The 19709-nt window shown below is 37.4% G+C and overlaps 1 protein-coding gene across 1 annotated transcript; it reads right to left on the bottom strand.

Moving 5' to 3' along the window:
• Nucleotides 1-11102: 11102 nt before the first annotated feature.
• On the bottom strand, nucleotides 11103-19265 carry vcam1b (vascular cell adhesion molecule 1b). The gene is made up of 10 exons (XM_079890405.1): nucleotides 19147-19265; nucleotides 18002-18274; nucleotides 17004-17309; nucleotides 16615-16875; nucleotides 15253-15528; nucleotides 14342-14617; nucleotides 13268-13579; nucleotides 12916-13191; nucleotides 12391-12651; nucleotides 11103-11978 (listed from the first exon to the last, which is right to left on the bottom strand). The coding sequence occupies exons 1-10, from the start codon at nucleotides 19184-19186 to the stop codon at nucleotides 11821-11823; spliced, it is 2439 nt and encodes an 812-aa protein (XP_079746531.1). The 5' UTR covers nucleotides 19187-19265; the 3' UTR covers nucleotides 11103-11820.
• Between the last annotated feature and the right edge of the window lie 444 nt (nucleotides 19266-19709).

Genomic DNA, 19709 nt, shown 5'->3' with positions numbered 1-19709 from the left:
AAATCCAAATTTAGGAAATTATCTTTTACTCAAAGATCTGTTCTCTTAAACTTAATTTATAACATATGTCTTTGACTAGATTATTATAACACGTGAAAATATTTTCTCTTCCAAATAATCTTACTGTATGATAAGCCTATATCTAAAATAAAAACTGATAAAGAAAAGTAAATATCTATGATTATTGTTACAGGAAACACAATATACAGTATCGTGAAAAAAAAATAGTTTTATAACCTCAATATAAAATTAAAATCTGTTTTGATGGTCTCTAAACTTTAAACTCAGATTATTAAAGTATATGACTTAAAAATGAAACGAATTAATCAAATAGTCAAATAAAACAAGTATCCATCCAATAATTAAGTATTTAAGTAGGCTACAATAAAGAACTCAAAGGCGATAAATAGCTAGTAAAGCCAAAGTTTTAACACCTAAAGATGAACAGAAACTAAATGCTACACTGTGCAAGACCTGCATTACAAATACTCCAAAACAACACTTCAATGCTCCCTCAATACTAGGGGAAAAATGGGTGTTCCCATGGTAACTGCTTCAGCAGACAGGAATGGGAACTCAAGCACAGCCTGTTGCCTGTGAGCCAGACGTGCACAATGTGCTTTCCCTGATTTACACAAATGTGAACTAACACTCGTATTATATAACGCTGATCATAAGCAAATCTCAATCTATTACTTGTTGGGGTAGCCGCTCACTAATTCCATACGGATCCATTGATTCCAGTGCAACTGAAATTAAAGCTCATTTTTAGAGTCCAAAGCAGTTTTGATTGATTCACACAATCGGATCCTTGTGTTGAATCCTAGTTCGACATGCATGAGCATCTTAAAGGGCATGGGAGAGGCTTAAGCAATTGTATTCTCAGAGACATCTCATTAATATGCATGAGAAGACCGAGACTTTTGTTGGTCGAGAAATATCATCAAACTTGTGGTGTGTTCTAATAATAGACAGAACACCACAGATCGCTGTTTAACCAGTGGTTAATATGAGGAACACTTGTGCAACATTTCCTAAAACGGACATCAATGTCCAAAGACAACAAAACAACTCCCACGAAATGGTGGGAGTTTTCCGGTTTTGACAAATTCAACAAATTGTCGATCCCAAGGCAATTTCTTGTGGGATATGAAAGGCACGTTCACGCCAAGAAGGATAAATAGCCTATTAGCGTCCACACCGACGTACGATAACGTTCTGGGCTGCGTTTCCCAAAAGCATCATGAGCTAATTAGATCGTAGAGAACATTGGTGGCAATGGTCTTCATGATCAAATTGGGCTCACAGATGTAATGTACTTTGTACATTACTTGGGCTCAAAAATGCTTTTACTGTTTATTATAAGCAGGGCCCTCCGGGGACCAGTGTGGCGAGGCCCCCCTCAGCAGGTTGATGTTCGCCGAGGGGCCCCCTAAAGCGAGGGGCCCGGTGCGGTTGCACCAGTCGCACCGCCCTAAGACGGCCTTATTATAAGCATGCGCTGCAGTTATGTCATCTGCGGCTTTAAAAGCTTAAAGTCAGGTGTTCTGATTGGCTGTCAATGTTTTTAGCTTTCATCACCTAGTTCTGAAAGCGATTCCAACCGTACCCTCTGTGTCGTTATCATTATAGGCTGCGTTTAAGTCCAATTTTTTATGCCCTTACTCTCGTTCACTCAGATGTATGTCATTGCTTACTTGTGAGCGCCCACTACTGGCAGCTAGTAGCTAGTCGTTAGTGACCCAAGGTGTGTAATAGTGTAAGTAAATTTTTTTCTGCACAACAATTTAATCTCTGATGAATCAATAGGTGCAATTCACCTTTATTACTCAAGGTGGCGATGTCTGATACACAATGATGACTTGACGTTTCACTCATAGTTACCTCAGGCAGAAAACAAAAGAATAGGAAGAATCATCAGCAAAACTTGAATTGGCTCAGCGATTTACTGCAGAGCAAATACTGAACGCAATCAAATATTAGTGTCACTGTCACTTGATGGTGGATCTGCTGAAGAAGCTGTCAGCGATTAAAATATTGATTTTGAATTTGTTGAAACTGATAGTTTTGAGAATATGTTTGAGATTGTGAATATGAGCCCGATGCTGAATGTACTGGGGAAAATAAACTTGCCTTGTATCTCGCCGGAAGTAGTAGGTCATCCGGTGACTTTTCGCCCACTGTTCTTCGAATACTATAGGGTTTATCATACCCTAGAGTTGTGTGGGGTGGGGGTCATGTTGCATTGTGGTCTAAGGATCTGCATGAGTGTACATATTGAGTGGACTTGCTCCCTCGGTCATAATCGAGGGATTGAGGGTCTGTCTAAATAAACTTCCCTCTCCCACTTGACGAAGTTGAACGCACTTCAAAATGGCGGCGGGAATTCCCCCGAGGAGAAGTGCACGAGTGTACGTCTAAAAGTGGAGTTAAAAGCAGCCACAGTTGTGGTGTGAACTGCATTATTCTCTACGGATCCCTCGCTTAACGGAAAAAACACGAGATGGGAGGAAAACGCAGCTTTTATGTTCTCTCGCAAATGTTTTGTGTTCCCCCGAGAAACGTTCAATTCGCTTGGAAAATGTTTCAGTTCTTTGCAAGTTTATCAGGAAACGTGAAGATGTTCAAGATAGCGCTAAGTTTCTCAGGGGAACACAAACCTTTTGAAAGAGAATGCAAAAGCATTTAAAAAAAAAAACCAAGTCATCACCATGTCCCTTTAGGGCAGGGTTCACCAATCTTGGTCCTGGAGGGCCGCTGTCCTGCAGAGTTTAGCTCCAACCCCAATTATACACACCTGAACCAGCTAATCAAGGTCTCACTAGGCATACTAGAAACTTTCAAACAGGTGTGCTGGAGCTGGTTGGAGCTAAACTCTGCAGGACAGCGGCCCTCCAGGACCGAGATTGGTGAACCCTGCTTTAGGGGCTCTGATTATTAAATTATTGGTGTGAATGGCCTTTTAGAAGCTTCTATAAAGCCATAACATGAGTACTTTGTAGTCAGACCAAGTTTCACCAAAATCGAGTGAGTCCAGGGATAATGATCTCATCTTACGACTGCTTATTTCCATAAGAGAATGAATGCAAGCTAAGAACATAAACAAAAATATAGTAGGCCAGATGTGCGTCAGTATGTTGTGAATGTATAGGAGAAGCAGCGTTTCTCGCAGTGTTCATAGTTCGGACTGAAGAGTCTCTGTAAGATACGTGTGAGATTAAACGTGAGAGGCCTCAGTTTGGGTACATTAACTGTAAATTAAACAAGAGGAAGGTACACATGTTTGTTCTGGCCGGTTTGTATCTGATAAAAAGAGCGAAAGAGAGAGTCAGTAGGTTGCTAACACTTATGGTCCCATCTTAAGGGGACAGTTCAACTTAACAGAACATTTAACCATTCTTAAGCTTTACGTAAAAGTATTTAAACCTGTTTTTTTAAAACATAAAATTCACAATCAGTTTCATAAGTCTATGATATTCTGGTCCTTATATGGATCTTTCAATGCAAGTCTATGGGATTTTTTCACCCTGTGGTGAAAATCAAGCTTTGATTTTTAATGTTGTTTATATGTCTATGTGTTGTTTTTAATATGCTTTAAGACAAAATGTACAAATGCAAAAATCAACAACATTGCTGAGTATTTTCTCCTTAAAACTGCAGTGAACCAAAGAGAGTCTCAAAAACTCTGAGTGAGTGAGCGATGTGAGTGAGTGGAGGTGGGGCTAATTTGCATATTCATAGAACATCGTATACTAAATGAGGCAAGGGTGTAGAGTTACATTCAAGCTATATCAAGGCATGAAGATTTTCTTTTCAAGGAAAAATCTTTTAAATATGTCATTTTGGTGATCAAAGATGAGTTTTAAGGGATAAAAGTATTGACTACAGGGGACTTTAAGTCCAATTGCTTTGAAAAGGAATAGCCTCAACAAACACGTGATTTGAGGTATTCATGTGAATAACCTAAAGTATGAGTAAAAATAATCACAAACATCACTAATAATGATTAATCTTAATCTTTTAAGACTCTTTAAAACCCTTTTCCTGACTAACAGCTCTTGAGGTCACAGCATCACAGTGGATGAATTTGTACTCTGGTTGACAGAGATTGTGCTGAGGTTAGCAACTCGAGCCTCATGCCAAATATGTCTTAAAAATTACAAGATGTACGAAGTATCCAGAGGAAGGTCATGCAGCCGTATTGTGGGTCAAACTGTATTCCGGAATACGTGTTGATGCAAACCTCTGCTTCCTGTGGAATAACATGAGGTTCATGCCTTAATAGGTTGTCACAACTGCATCATATCCTCATGAATTTTGGTGGATAAAACAAATGCAAACGAAAAGATTTACATTTGAAGTTTTCATTGTGTGAAGTTGGAAAACATACACGAGTTTCAATACAGAACCCAGAGGGTGCACTGGATATTCAAGGTCATTTTGAATTAAAAATAGACCACTCTAGTAAATATGTAGGCATGCATGCTTATCTATATAGGTTAGGCTGATGTGCGCATGAGTATAGATTGGGGTTTGTATTTTTGAAGCAAGGAAAAAATCATGTTATTACAGGTGGATTAAAAAAAAGAAGAAAAGCCTAAAATTAAAAATGTAATTCGGAGTGAAACTTCGGAGTTTGTAATTCGGAGTGAACACGTTTTTTTGGAGGCTTGTTTCCGCCACGGAAAAAATGTAAAAGGTAATTGCGAATTTTTCCCTCAGAATTGGGAGATATAAACTCGCAGTTGCGAGTTATAGCCAAATTTTCGAGATATAAACTTTATAATTTACAATTGCGAGTTTATAGCTATCATGCACTTCTGACTTTATAACTTACAATTGCGAGTTAATATTACGCAATTGTGACTATAAATCACAATTGCAAGTTTATATCTCGCAATTCTGACTTTATAACTCACAATTGGGAGTTTATATAACGTAATTCTGAGGACAAAAAGTCATTTGGAACACAACTTCACGTACACAGATGGTTCCTTACAAAGATACAGTACATGGGAAGTTTTGTTTGCATGGTACTCGCTGATATTTGAAGTTCAAAAGCAGCATTTGGGGGAGTCAGCATGAAACAGCCTGTTAATGATGAAAAGGATACTCATCTGACCTGCACTGATAAACATGCCAGCCAAATGAAACATTCCTCACGCTGTTGGCTGCTTTTCTTGAAAAATATCATTTTCCATTTAATTTGCAGAAAGGCCTGTGGGCATTTTAGTGCTTATCTGTATCTGTGTGTGTGCATATGTACCAGCACCCAAAGAAATGTGCACATGAAGAAAAATCACAACAGATCTCTTGGAAAAGACAAAGAAGTGGGGATGTTGTAAAAAAAAAAGCTGCTGATCTGCCATATCGGCAAAGGATGCGCCGCAAGAACGCAGAGACCCTGGGTCAAACGCCATCTGCTGAACCAGGGGTTCGTCTCCATAAATATTCAGATTTTCTTTAAACAGCAATCAAAAAAACAAGCTTGAGTGGAGGCGTTTAGAGCGGCTATACTGTCTCCACACAACAGCTGAGAACCAGGAAATACCAGTGTCTTTAAGTGATTAAAAAAGACAGGACTCGGCACAAATCATTGTTGCTGTTCTTTTTCACCGGAGAGTTGCATAAGCAAGTGCTTTTAGGGGCCCAGGGGTTAGAATGTGTCACAGTATTGCACAAACCGTTCATAAGAAAGCTTTTAAAATAATGTCGGTTTTGCAAGCTGAACTATAAACTATTGATCTTTCTCATCCTTGGAGGGGTTTTGTGCTAAATGCCAGTGCAATGGTTCATTCCCCTCAACTAGAAAACATACTGTAACTGTCTGGGATGATCACAATGGCAACCGAAAAACATAAAAGATCTCGATTGATTAAATGGTGATTCAGAGTAGGAAGAGTAGATTGAAAGATTAGATTTGTTGCTAAGACATTGCTGTGCAGTTGCTAAGGTGTTTAAAATGGTTTTAGCATGCTACTACGCAGTTGCCAATATGTTTTCGGTGGATTCTGGTGGTGCGCACATTTCAAGGTGTGCGCCAAAGTTAGGGGTTTGTTAATATCACTAATTCGAACAATGAGCATTAGTTATAGTTACGACTAATTAGAAAATCGCAATAATAATTCAAATTCTAGTCAGTACGCATGTGGATTCATTAGATAAACTCACAGGCCACTTTATTAGGTACACCTAATATCTAATCAGCCAATCACATGGCAGCAACTCAAAGCATTTAGGCATGGTCGAGACGATCTGCTGAAGAAGTTCAAACTGAGCTTCAGAATGGGGAAGAAAGATGATTTAAGTGACTTTGAATGTGGCGTGGTTGTTGGTGCTAGACGAGCTCGTCTGAGTATTTCAGAAACTGCTGATCTACTAGGATTTTCACAACTATCTCTAGGGTTTACAGAGAACGGTCCGAGAAAGCGAACATATCCAGTGAGCGGCAGTTCTGTGGGTGAAAATGGCCCAGCTAGCAGGGAACGTTCTCAGAACTTTGGCTAACATTCCCTACAAGTTTGGTTAATGTTTTAAAGAAAACATTTGAATGTAATGTTCAAAGAAGGTTTTAAGGATGTTTTCTCATTTCAAATAGCCTAATGTTCCTCTAAGGTGAAATGTAAACTAAAATATAACATTTTAACTGTAACATTTTGAGGATGTTTTGAGGATGTTATTGAGATAACAGATTATACAATGTTCTCAGTAAAACATTGGCACAATGTTCCATAATAACAGAAGAGGAACATTATCAAATCAACGTTCGTAAAAATTTTTGAGGATGTTGTTGAGATAACAGATTATATAATGTTCTCAGTAAAACATTGGCACAATGTTCCATAATAACAGAAGAGGAACATTAGCAAATCAACGTTCGTAAAATTGAGGATATTATGTTTTGAGGATATCACTGGGACCTGAGATGATAGTGTTTTTTATAAAACGTTCTTAATGTGATGTGTTAACAAAACTAGAACATTAGCATTTTGAGAATGTTTTGAGGATGTTATTGAGATAACAGATTATACAATGTTCTCCAAAAAATAAATAAACATTGGCACAATGTTTCATAATAATAGAGGAGGAACATTATCAAATCAATGTTCGTAAAATGTGTTGAGGATATTATTAAGTCCTGAGATAAATGTTTTTATTCCTGTCAATTGACTTTTTTAACAAAAGTAGAACATTTTGCATGAAACATTTTGAGGATTTCTTTAGGGATGCTGTTGAGGTAGCAGGCTGTAATTTTTTTTTTTTAATGTTTTAAATTAATTTATGAAGCCACTGTAAACTTTATCATTACATATTAAATTGTTATATTATAATGCTATCATATTTTGTGCAGGCATTAGCACTTCATTGTAAAAAAGCTTGACAATGTCACTGCTAAATACCTAAGTACTGTGGTATTCCACAGTGTTTCTCACTGACACACCCACTCGAACTCTTCAAGATCGAGGCTTAAAGAAAATCCTGAGCTTCCTACTCATATTCCTTCCACAAATGCATTAGCAAAGGGTACATGCAATGGTAAATTAACTGAAGTAAACTAGATATGATGGAAGAGTTAAATTTAACATAGAATTATTTTTAAAAAATGAACTAAAAGGTTATTAGTTCACCCATAAAATGAAAATTAGCCCATGATTTACTCACCCTCAAGTCATTCTAGGTGTATATGACATTCTTCTAGACAAATACAATCGGAGTTATATTAAAAAATGTCCTGGCTCTTCTAAGCTTTCTAATAGCAGTGAATAGCTGTATATTTTTTGAACTCCAAATGCATCTATCCATCATAAAAGTGCTCCACACAGCTCTGGGGGGTTAATAAAGGCCTTCTGAAGCGAAGCGATGCATTTGTGTAAGAAATATATACATATTTAAAACTTTATCGACTAAAATAACTAGCTTCCAACAGACAACCGTAGCATAGATTTATAGCCAAAGAGAGTAAGTGAGAAAATGACCTGACGCACAACATATTGACGAACGCGGAAGTGCAGAGGATGGAGAAAAACAAAACACCAGTCACGAATTAGAAGTCTAAAATGAGAATTTTTAAAGAGAAATGTGGGAGGAGCTTGAATTTATTGCTTAGCCCTGTTTGTTTGAACCGCGAGAGCCGTCAAAGCTTACGCTACTCCTATGTCGTACATCGACAAGATTTACTCTTTGGGCGTAATTCGACTTGCATATGGGTGTGGAAGCTAGTTATTTTAGTCGATAAAGTTATAAATATGGATATTTTTCTTACACAAACACATCACTTCGCTTCAGAAGGCATTTTTTGGAGAAACACTGTCCTGTGATTTCTCAATAAAAAAACTAATAATAGCAAAGAGACGCCACACAGGTATGATTAAATCACACTAGAAATTGTTCTATCGCCAATGCATTCAAATGCAGTGCTACTTTATCTGTATCTGATTTAAAACAAGCAGAAATCTGTAAGAAATGTAACTATCCATAGACAATATAACTGATGAAAATGAGCTGTTACGTCAGAGCAAAAGCCTCGTGGGCAGTGCTGTGACATGCTGCAGCTGTGCTCAAGGCGACCTGAGTTCGAGTCTTGGTTCGAGGTTCACACTTCTCAAGCCAACATCAAAGTTTGTTCACATAATTTTGCCTCTAGTTGTGTTATAAACATGCATATAATGGATTAAGTATATGTTTTAAATTACAGAAACAAAATAGATACTCATAAGGTATCATATTTATACTTTCAATAAATTAATCTTTTCATAATATCTGATTAATAATTAGGCTGGCTAATTTTGAAAGTTTTCAAAGTCAATATTGCTTGCGATCTTAATATGTAATATGTATTTGTATTCTTTCTGTTTACACTGTTGCATGATCTTCTTTTATAGGCTATGAGGAAAAACCATGCACACAGAGAACAGAGCTCAATTCTGCTAACTGGGAGAGCAGCTGGAAAACTAGAAGAGAAGAACAGTAGAACACCTATTAATGCAGATGACTATTATTTTTCTGCAAGAACCATGACAGGCAAAGACTGATGATGAGCGCTCTGAGCAAACAGCAGTCAAGATGTGTGATTGCACAATAGACTTTTCTTCATGTAGTTTTGTGCATCTACTGTACGCAGAACTTCTAATTTTTGTTCGATTTTGATGTTTTATTTTTGAGATTAAAAAAAAATGTTTTAACAATGTTATAGCTAAGCATTTTTTATGTTTAAGAGAACATTTTGGGAACAAAAATAAAACTTCCCACTAAAAACTTTATAAGAATGTTAAGTAGTATTTTTAAGAGTATTTTTAGAGAATGTTATCCTAACTTTTAGAAGAACATTCTAAGAATAAAAATAAAACTTCCCACTAAAAACTTTATAAGAATGTTAAGGGATAATGTTCTAAAAATGTTATGATTAAAACTTTATAGAAGGTCTTTACAAAACATTTTTAGAGTGTTCTTAGAGAATGTTATCCTATCTTTTAGGAGAACATTCTGGGAACAAAAATAAAACTAATCGCTGAAAATGTTATAAGAACATTAGGGAATAATGTTCGAACAATGTTATCATTAAACATTTTTAGATTGTTTTTAGAGAATGTTATCCTACCTTTTAGTAGAACATTCTGGAAACAAAGATAAAACTACCCGCTGAAAATGTTTTGAGAACACTGCATGATAATGTTCTCAGAACATTTTTAGAACAAAAAATTTCTAGCTGGGTGGTTGGTTGCGTGATGCTATCATGTCAATATGGAACAAAATCTCTGAGGAAAGTTTCCAGCAACTTATGTCACAAAGAATCAAGGTAGTTCTGAAGGTAAAAGGGAGTCCAACCCGGTACTAGCAATGTGTACCTAATAAAGTGGCCGGTGAGTGTATATTGCGTTGTTACTAGTGTGTGCTAGTGTTTCCTGTATGAATCTGGCCTGACAGTGGAAATGTGGCTAATGATTGGCGAACAAATGACTGAAGTGGTTCTTTTTAAAGGGTAACTAATGAACAGCATTAATAAAGCCCCTACAGATCACGAACTAAAAAAAGTTGTTTTAGGGTTTATTTACCCTTTAATGGCTCAGATAAAGAATCCACCACACAATACTGTTGATGAATCCCGCAATTCATTTTTGATTAGAAACTGGGAATCGTTACTTTCTGTACACTGGTCAATTTACGGGCTAATCTGAACAACCATTTTATTGCCCAATTTTGTAATTTATCAACTAAAAATAGTCATATGGATCCTACATGTTTTATCATGTTTTAGCCTATTGCATTTGTCTCGTCTGGGAGCCCTGCGTGTACGGTACAAGATTGAAACTTGAGTCACTGTTGAAGCAATCCTTCAAACATGAGTCATTTCAAACAAGAATCAGATATCAGCAGAGACACTGAGAACGAGAATGAGATGTTCTTGACCGTCATCGTTATGCTGATAGTAGATTCACAACGGCACTTACCACTAACACACAATTCTCACATAACCACCATGTTCAGAAAGACTTCAAGTGCAATACGCATAAGGACGTGGTTAAGTGTTTAACTGGAAAACACTTATAAATCAGCATTCATCACTATTATCACTCATACTCAGGCAAACACCAGCCTCTTTGGAAATATTACTGTATAATGTCCAAATAAAGGCAAATGTTAGCACAAATATGATCAAGTACTGCCATTTTTGTTAAGCTAAAACACATTATTGCTGGTTCATCCTTAGTGGCCTTACATCTTTCTAAGAGAACATTGTTCCATTCACACCTTTGCTTCTCCTTTTCCCTGTGGAACATGAAAGCACGACCCACCCCCCTTTCCCATTGCATCTGGATGGTCACCATGGCAACAGCCTTTTATAGCAACACTGACAAAAAAAAATCAATATAAGACACTAAAAAAGGAGTGAGGATCTGGAGTTTGAGTCATTTAGTCTTAATGTGCTGGCTAAAATAAATGGAATGATTTTCAGAGGGTCTGTTCTTGATTGGTCTTGAAAGGACGGAGGCACACATGTGGTGGAGAGGTTTATTTTTGGAAGGTGTGCTAGTTCTTATTTTGATCAACTTGTTCCTGTCTTGTTGGAATTTAGGAAACTGTTTGTACTGATAGCTAAATATGCAGTGAATGCACGCCTCCAAATTATTCCACATTTATTGTGCCAAACGGATTTCATTACATTGTTACATGCCAACAGGAAAACCGAAAGGCAAAACTGAAATGTCAAAGGAAAAGTGAAGCTATAACAGACGCAGTGGATTCCTGTAACACTCAAATTTCCCTGGATTTTCCCATAAAACTCTCAGAGATCAAATTACAGATAGCTGCTTTTTATTAAAAATGAAAGCAATTTGACAAGATTTCAAACCACATTAAGCACAGAATTTTTAGGACACAATATCTACTTCAGTACATCAAATAGATTATCATCTAAAATGTACCAGTTAAACCTTGGTAGCTAGGTTACATTCTTGAAATACATCATTTGCATTTCAAAACAGCTTTGACTTTCAAAAAATAAATAAAAATCACATATTTGAAACCGCTTTAAGTCCAGACCAGGCGGTCTCAAAAACAACTTCCCAACATTAAGACCATGGAGAAACCACACCGATTCGATTTCCCTCCTCTAGGGATGCGTGAAAAATCTCGGGAACATTGATTGTCTCTGGCTGTGGAGAATGCAGGTTCCCATCCGGCTGGGGGTTTGTCACCTGAAGATCCAGATGATCAATCCAGTCACCTGCAGTTCTCGCTTTCGGGAGGCTCTGGGCCCTGGCAAGACAGTTCAGCCGAGCTTAGCTGCTTCCAAAACAGTTCATGGAGTCTATACAAAGTCTACACGGTGCCCGAATTGCGCTTCATAAGGTCGTACGATCCCATCTTTCTGGCTCTCAACACGTTCACCACAGCACCAAGCAGCGCAGCAGCGGCTCCCAGGGAAATCGCAGGGATTATTAAGTCATTCCAAACCAATGGAGGGTCATATCTTTTCTCTGTAACAAAATATCAAAGAGATCAGAAAATTTTAAATATGTTGTAAATTGTCCTAACCAGCCGATTTTGAAAGCGATTTTGTCAGTTTATTTTTGCATCTGAATAGGCCTGCTTTCCTAGTATATGATAGGTGAAGTGAAAAGACTAGTATGTCCAAATTCATATTCATAAACATCAGATGAAAAGTACCCAGATGTACCCAGAGTGCCTACTCAAAACAGTATGTGATTTCTTATGTTTGATGACATTAAGCTGGGTAACCCTTCCCACAGTGAAATTTTATTGGTCCAAAATCCTTCCTCACTTCACATTAAGCATCAGATATGTTCTGAATGCCTGGGATTATGTCGATATGCGAGAGTTACTCAGACATTCAATAACTTGATATAATATCTGACCAGTTTCACTCACCAATCACGTTGATGCTGAAAATCTCCGTCTCATAGCCCAGGTCGTTGGTGACGTTGACCTGATACAGGCCTGTGTCATTGGGAGTGAGGTTGATCAGTAGGAAGATGCCATCAACGGAGTAGATATTTGTCTCGCTATCCAGCTTGCTGAGGACCACCACAGGTGGAGGGAAGCTCACGGAGCGACAACAGATGGTGATATTCTGCCCCTCCTGAACATCTGTGGATGGAAAGACCTCCACCGTTGTATTCCTAGGTGGTGCTGGGTTACAAGAGGCATAATAATTGTCAATTGCTTAGACAGAAACCGCTTAATAAGAGGAAAAAACAGTAGAAGCTAAATTAATCAATTTTGATGAAAAGGAGAACGAGGCAAAATGGAGAGCAAGGCACTCCTATAATTATAATGTATTTCAAATAACTGTTGATATTTCAAACACTAAAACACATTAATACTATGCCCAGGGTAAATTGATTGATTTTGACCAGATGTGATACCTTCTAATTCGAAAAATAAGTAACTTACCGTTCACAGTAATCTCCACACTATCAGTGTGATTTCCATACATATTAGAAGCTTGACAAACATAGAAGCCAGAGTCATCCAGCTCAACCGAAGGGAGGGTAAGCAATGTTTCAGCTCCATCACTGGCAATTAGCTCTGTCTGAATGCCGTCCGACACCCTGCTCAGCACCGTACGCCCCACTGGAAAGCTGTCAGAAACGCAAGAAATGCTCACAGTTTCTCCTTCCTTCAACTCTGTCAGAGGGCTGACAGTAATCTTGGTCGCTCTGGGGGGATCTGTAAAAGGAGCGCAATGTCAAAAAACCAAGACAAAGTCGTACTTTAAAGGAACAAAGAAACAACCTTGACTTACAGTGAATGGATAATGTAGTAGACGCAGTCCTTAATACTTGAGCGGCTGGCACACCATGCATGTTCAGCAAGACTTTGCAGGTGATGAGTTTGCCCTGGTCTTTCCTGTCCACACGGTATGAGAACACTGAAGTCAGATTTGTTGTTCCATTTGAAAATGACCCAAATTCCGAATGCATTTCTCTCTCTCCATCCATCCACAGGATTTGGAAATGGTTAGCTGGGAAAACTTCCTGAACAGTGCAGGTCAATTTCATCATCTCTCCCACCAGACAAGGTCCAGAACCTTTTATGATAGGACTTGTAGGAAATGCTGATAAAAGAATAAAATCGAATGACTAAGTACTTTCAAGTATAAATACACAGAGATACTGATAAATACAATGAGATTCAGAAAAACCTTGAATGAGGACAGATTCAATATGTAGTACATGTAAACAACGCAACACTCCCTCGCACATTCTAAAAAGTTAATATCCGCTGAGAGCAACAAAACGTTTTAGGGAAGTTTGTTTCTATCAGGGGAGTTTTAAATCTTGACAACATTAAGCACTTTAATGACCCCGGAAGACTTTGTTCATTCTCGTTCTGGAACATTTATAATAAATGCTTTTATTCCTGCATCAAATCAATGTCATAGTGAACTATTTTTAAAACTTTCCACAAAGAGACTTGACTGAATTACTGTTCACTGATGACTCATGGTTAACGGCTGGTAAATTGCAAATCAAGCTCAAACCCTCAAACTTTGAGGAGTTGCAATGAAGGGAACTTTCCCTTTATAGTTAGATTAACTCTTCTTTTTTTATTTTTTTTATTAAATTCTTTTAGTATCTTTTTGTTTGAGCATCCCACCTAGCCAGACGAGTTTTGGACGGGATTATTTGTTTTATCAACCAATGGTAGATGTGGGCAATATTCAGGAAACAGTGAATTATTCTTGCGATTCTATTTGGTGACGCTAGTGACAGAAATTACACATTTCACCTTGAGATGTCGAAAACCAGTGAACTATGTAACATTAATGTTTTGACGTAAACTTGAGACTAAATAGTAAACCTTTTGAGATACTTACAAAACACCTTCACTTCCGTCTGTTTGGACTTCTTTATTGAGCCACATGTGACCTCACAGACGTAAGTTCCCTCATCTTCCAGGTCCACTGGATCAAGAAAAAGCTGGGACTGGAAGCCATCAGTCTCAATTCGCCTGAGGATCGGCATATTTGAAAGATTCTTCCAGGAGAACTCAGGTCGAGGGCAACCTGAAGCATGACAGGGGAGCACCAGACTGGAGCCTCTGTCTGACACAATGACACTATCCGATTGCAGCGCCACTTCTAGAGAATGAGCTGTGAAGAAAAAAAGAGAAGTTTTGACTTGGTACCTCAAGCTGAAATTTGCAGAAATGTGAACTGTACTTCAACTATGTTAAACTTCAAGCTCAAATTTAAAACGAGGAACCATAATCTCAGTATTACTACTAATCTCTCTCAGGGGCGGAAGACTTTTTATGCATTTTGGCCGTTCATTTACACAACAAAGGTGTTTTGGTGACATGAAAATGGAACTTTTGGAAAGGATACAGATATTAACAGTAACAAATAAGAGGGAGGGGGAGCATTCAGACATCATTACAAGTGGTTATAATAAGAATTACACAAATCAACAGAATATAAAAATTTTCAGAATATAAAAAAAGGACATCGCCAACGACTTGTATGGCATGCATAAAACAGTGTTATTAGTCGTTTTCACAGATCCGTGTGAACGAGGATCGTTTTGATAACGTTGTAATCTGTACAAAGAAAAACTTTTACGTTTTTAGCACATCGTTGTTGTGTAAACGTACCCTCAGAGTGTCTTTACGGATTTGATTTAGGCCTACAATTGGTTCCTCTACAATTGGTTACGCTATAACTGCTCAACAGAACAAACTTTGTACTAACAATATCCACTAACACAAGACATACATTCATGGTCTTACCTTCAACAGTTAGATTGAGAGTGGTACTCTGATTGCCGTGCTCATTGAAAGCCTCACAAACAAACATGCCAGAGTCGGACAGCTTGACGGAGTGGAGGATAACTGATGTTTCATTCCCTTCACTGGTCATTAGCACTCTGTCTTGACCATTCTCCCTCCTGCTAAGAACCACTTGTGTTACTGGAACACTGTTGGACTTGCAGGAAATGCTCACGTTGTCTCCTTCCTTCAGACTTGATTGTGGACTTGCTACAATGACTGTATCCATGGGAGGTGCTGCCAAGAAATTCAAAAATAAGATTAATTAGGATCAAAGTGATCATGCATATTTAGTAGGAGTGTAACAGTACACATATTTGTCCCGAACCTTCACGGTACGGACGTCATGGTTTGGTGCATACAGTCAGACGACGAATACAGTCAGTCACTGGTGATCCACACTCCAGTCCAGAAGGGGGCGTGCACGGTAATGCAACGCTGTTTGCTAATCGCCACAACCCAGAAAAAGAGCAGAAGAAGAGACGATCTATGCGCCACCAACCCAAAACAAGAGTTCAGATGGCACGCAGGAGCTTTGGTAGTAGCCTATACACTGATTTCGGTTCATTTTTGTGACGCGCTCTACAAGCTTCACGTAAAGGAAATCGGGACTGCAGAAAGCGGCATCCTGTATGTTTTCTTTATTTTATAAAACCACAATGATTTGTTTTTATTGTGAGTGTACACAAAAATCTTCGTATGCGTTATTTTCGTATTCGTCATTCGGTGGCTCTGAATTATCAAAACACCTCTCAAAATGCTTGCGGATGCGGAAAATGCAGAAAATCGAACCCAATCCAAAAAACTGTATGACAGACGAAAGATTTGGAGGCAGTGTCTGCACATGTGATTGACAACGTTAGGTTGAATTTATTTTTTAACGTGCGAAAATTTCGGACGAGAATTTCAGACTCAGTGTGGAGTATTTTAAGTATTTTCCGCTGTTATATAAGACATAAATCATTTGGCATTGTGCCGATTTGTGTCGTGAAAGTCTCACTACAGTCAAGTGATAAAATATGCCTGGAAATGGGAAGCCTCAGGTGCCGCTCCACTCAACGTATCCTCATGGAAAGGTGAAGTAGGCAGTAGATGTAGATGGCTCTGTTTCTCCTTCTCGCTCAACTTTCTGTGATTTCTTGAAAAAGTGTAATATTGAACTTCGTACATCCGCCATTGACACCGCATGTTAATGAAATGTACCGTACTCCTATGCAACCGTGACCCCAAAACCGAGGTACGTACCGAACCATGACATATGTGTACCATTACACCCCTAATATTTAGAAATTAGAAACTTAAGGAATTATATGAACCACTAACCTTGAACGATTACTGAAACTGTGGTGTTTTGTCTTCCCACGTCATTGCTAACGTCACACTGATAAGTACCAGCATCCGATAAGGACACGTTATGTATGAAGAGATCTTGACTTTTTCCCATTTCCACAGACTGGCCATCTGGTTTAAGAGCCGTCCATGTAAATTCTGGCTTTGGGTTGCCCTCAGCCTCGCAGGTCAAAGTTAAACTGGATCCCAGTGAGACGGCGGTCGCTCCAGATACTTTAACGTTATGCGGTGCAGCTGTGAAAGCAATGGGAAAACGAATGACCATGGGGGGTCATATTCTTCAGAGAGGAACTACTATTCCCACATCCGTTTTGAGTTTCATTTAAAAATGGTTTGCGTTAGTATATGCAAGTACAACTTACAAAGAACTTTCATGCGTACAGAAGTCTCCTTGGTCATCTCATCGAGGGGAACACCATCCAGACTGAGTGTTGCTCTGCACGTTATTGCCTTCCCATCATGCTCACTTGAAGGTGTGAATATGTAAGGAATCCTCAATACATCTTTGCCATAATTTCCCTCATCAGTCTTGAGAACCTTGTCTCCATCTAGCCACTGCACTTCAAAGTACTCCGAAGGGTATACAGAAGACACTTCACAGTCCAAAACGCTTTCCTTTCCCAGTATCATGCGATCATACCCGGATATAACTGGGTTTCTTGGAAAAGCTGAAAAAGATATAAAGTTTCAGATACGAGTAAATAAGCAAAAATAATCTAGAAAATATGTTTAAAAGTTTTATGTGGCATTATGAACAAAAAAAGACGGGCTAGTTGTCACAAAGTATGCAAGTCGTTATCACAACATTTTTTCTTTTATCAAACTTATTATTCAACTTATTGTAACAAAAAAATTTAATTTCAACGAACTAAACATTTTAAGGCAACCTGGTAACTTATTTTTAAAGTTAAACCAAACATTTTTTTTTTTTTTTTTTTTTACAGTATTTTTACATTTTTGCCCTTTTCATGAATTAATTTTCTGTCGTAATTGTTTGATATTTATATATACACTATAATTTAGACATAACATAATATACATTTTAAAAACATCTCTTGTGGAAGGTGGTCATTTTATCAAAAACTTTAAATAGTACTTTATAATTCAAACAATCAAATTCTTTCTTTTTTTAAACAGTGTCAACAAACAGTGTCAAAGCCGATTACTGTTGACAATTTAACCCACATATTGTGAAGAGGTCAAATAACATTTTTATGCTGGAAATGTTCAGCAGCTTTTTTTTTTGTAGCCAAGATTGAAATGTTTGCGTCTAAACAGAAACTGACTTCTAGTGTTAAACCTAGTGTGACAACTTGCCCAACAGTGCAATGAAATTGAAGACAGTGAACAGTGAACTCACAATAAACTGTAATCTTTGTTTTTGCCTGTTTTGATTCCTTCCCACAGGATGCTTTGCACACTATGGTGTTTTCGTGATTCTGCGTCACATTTTCAAAGACCAGCACAGATTCTCTGTCCTTCGTATTAACAGTGGCGTATAACGGTTTGTCTTCTATCGGGGTCCAAAGAAAGTTCACCTTCTCTGGGCAAGATGACATTTTGCATGCCAACTCCCTCCTGTCACCCACTTTGAACAGAGGTTTCGATGGCAGGTCCAGTACATGGGAACCAACTATTCAAGACAACATTTTCTTTTAGTTCCAACATCAAAAGTTAACATTTAACAAGCATCATTAAATCATTTGCAAATTTGATGAAATTCTGCAGTTAAAATGCATAAATAAAATATATGCAAATGTAATTAAGTCATGAAAGTTTCATATTGAATTCAAAATTCAAAATAACTAAAATTTAAAACATGCTCTGCACTATATATATCATATATAAAATGCAAAATTGAACAAAATATTAAACATTTTATAAAAATCATCAATACACTTAAGTTTTGTATTGTTTTATAATGCTCACATATTAAATTATGTAGTTAGAATAAGGGACTTATAATGATTTAAAACGCACTTATGCAATACACAGTAAAAATGATATGATCAATGTTATGGCAATATATGTTTTTACATTGCTTTAACTCAACAATTTTCAACTTTCTTACAAGATTCAACTCATTTTAAAGTCAATTTTGATTGTAATTTAAGTTGAAATGACTTAAACATCCAAGTTGATTGAACTTCATTGAAGTTTTTACAACTTTTTTTTTTTTTACAGTGTATTTGTAGAGGAAAAAAAAAATAAAGGTAGTAAAGATGCATTATAATGCTCAAATCTGCATATGTGGATCAAAACAATTTTCAGACCAAGGGGTATTATATTATTATAAAAATTATACTTTCAAAATAGCAAATACTTTTATAATAAAAAATAATTAAATAAAAATAACTTAATTGCAAAAAAGCAGTTATACACCAAACAGAGAATAAATTATATGAATTTTGCAATGCATAAAGAAAAGCATTTTAGTAAGACTTTAAAATATGCAGGTTACCTATTAGCATATTTAATTAAATGTATTAAAAGTTCTAAACTTACCTGCAACTGCAAGCAAAGTCAACAGAAAAGCTGAATCCATGCTTAATAAAGAACTTTCCAAGTGCTCAGAGAGAGTTAAAATGAGTTAGTGCTCTTGCTTTCATTCATCCCTGGATCTCATTTATAGGAGAAGGGGGTGGGATTGTAACCCCCCGCCTCACGAATTTGAATACGCCACCAAGGAATTTCCCAGCCCCAAATGCTTTTTGTTTAGAGTCACATGGGACATGATCTGAAGTCCCGCCACAAGCTCCCTCTGCTGTTCTGATAGGGTTCTTCTCAAATGCAGGAAATTACTTCATTAGACATTGTTTATGCTTTGAAGATAACATTTCCATTATGAAATACTAGCGGCGGATTAAAATAACTGTCAATGTTTTTCATAAGCTCGGGCAGATAGGTGTTTTTCCCAGAAATTCTGAATCTACAAGAACCAGCTCAATTCATGGAGGTGGAAGCTGTGGGCATTTATTTATTTTGAGGGTTTAAATTATTTATGTAATTTATTCATTTGCATATTTGAAAAAAATTTGCAGTTAAAATTTGTAAATAAAAGATTTGTT

The sequence above is a fragment of the Squalius cephalus genome (assembly GCF_949319135.1).
Source record: "Squalius cephalus genome assembly, chromosome: 13".
Taxonomy (NCBI): Eukaryota; Metazoa; Chordata; class Actinopteri; order Cypriniformes; family Leuciscidae; genus Squalius; species Squalius cephalus.
The sequence above is the reverse complement of the archived record's forward strand: the minus strand, read 5'-3'. Positions and strand labels throughout refer to the sequence as shown.

Bases quoted from the DNA above. Each gene is read 5' to 3' on its own strand.
- vcam1b (XM_079890405.1), bottom strand. From the start codon at position 19,186: ATGGATTCAGCTTTTCTGTTGACTTTGCTTGCAGTTGCAG. The intron at 15,529-16,614 runs GTTAGTGGTTCA...ATTTCTTGGCAG, and splicing joins AGTTTCAGTAATCGTTCAAG to CACCTCCCATGGATACAGTC. The intron at 12,652-12,915 runs GTAAGTTACTTA...CTTGTAACCCAG, and splicing joins TGTGGAGATTACTGTGAACG to CACCACCTAGGAATACAACG.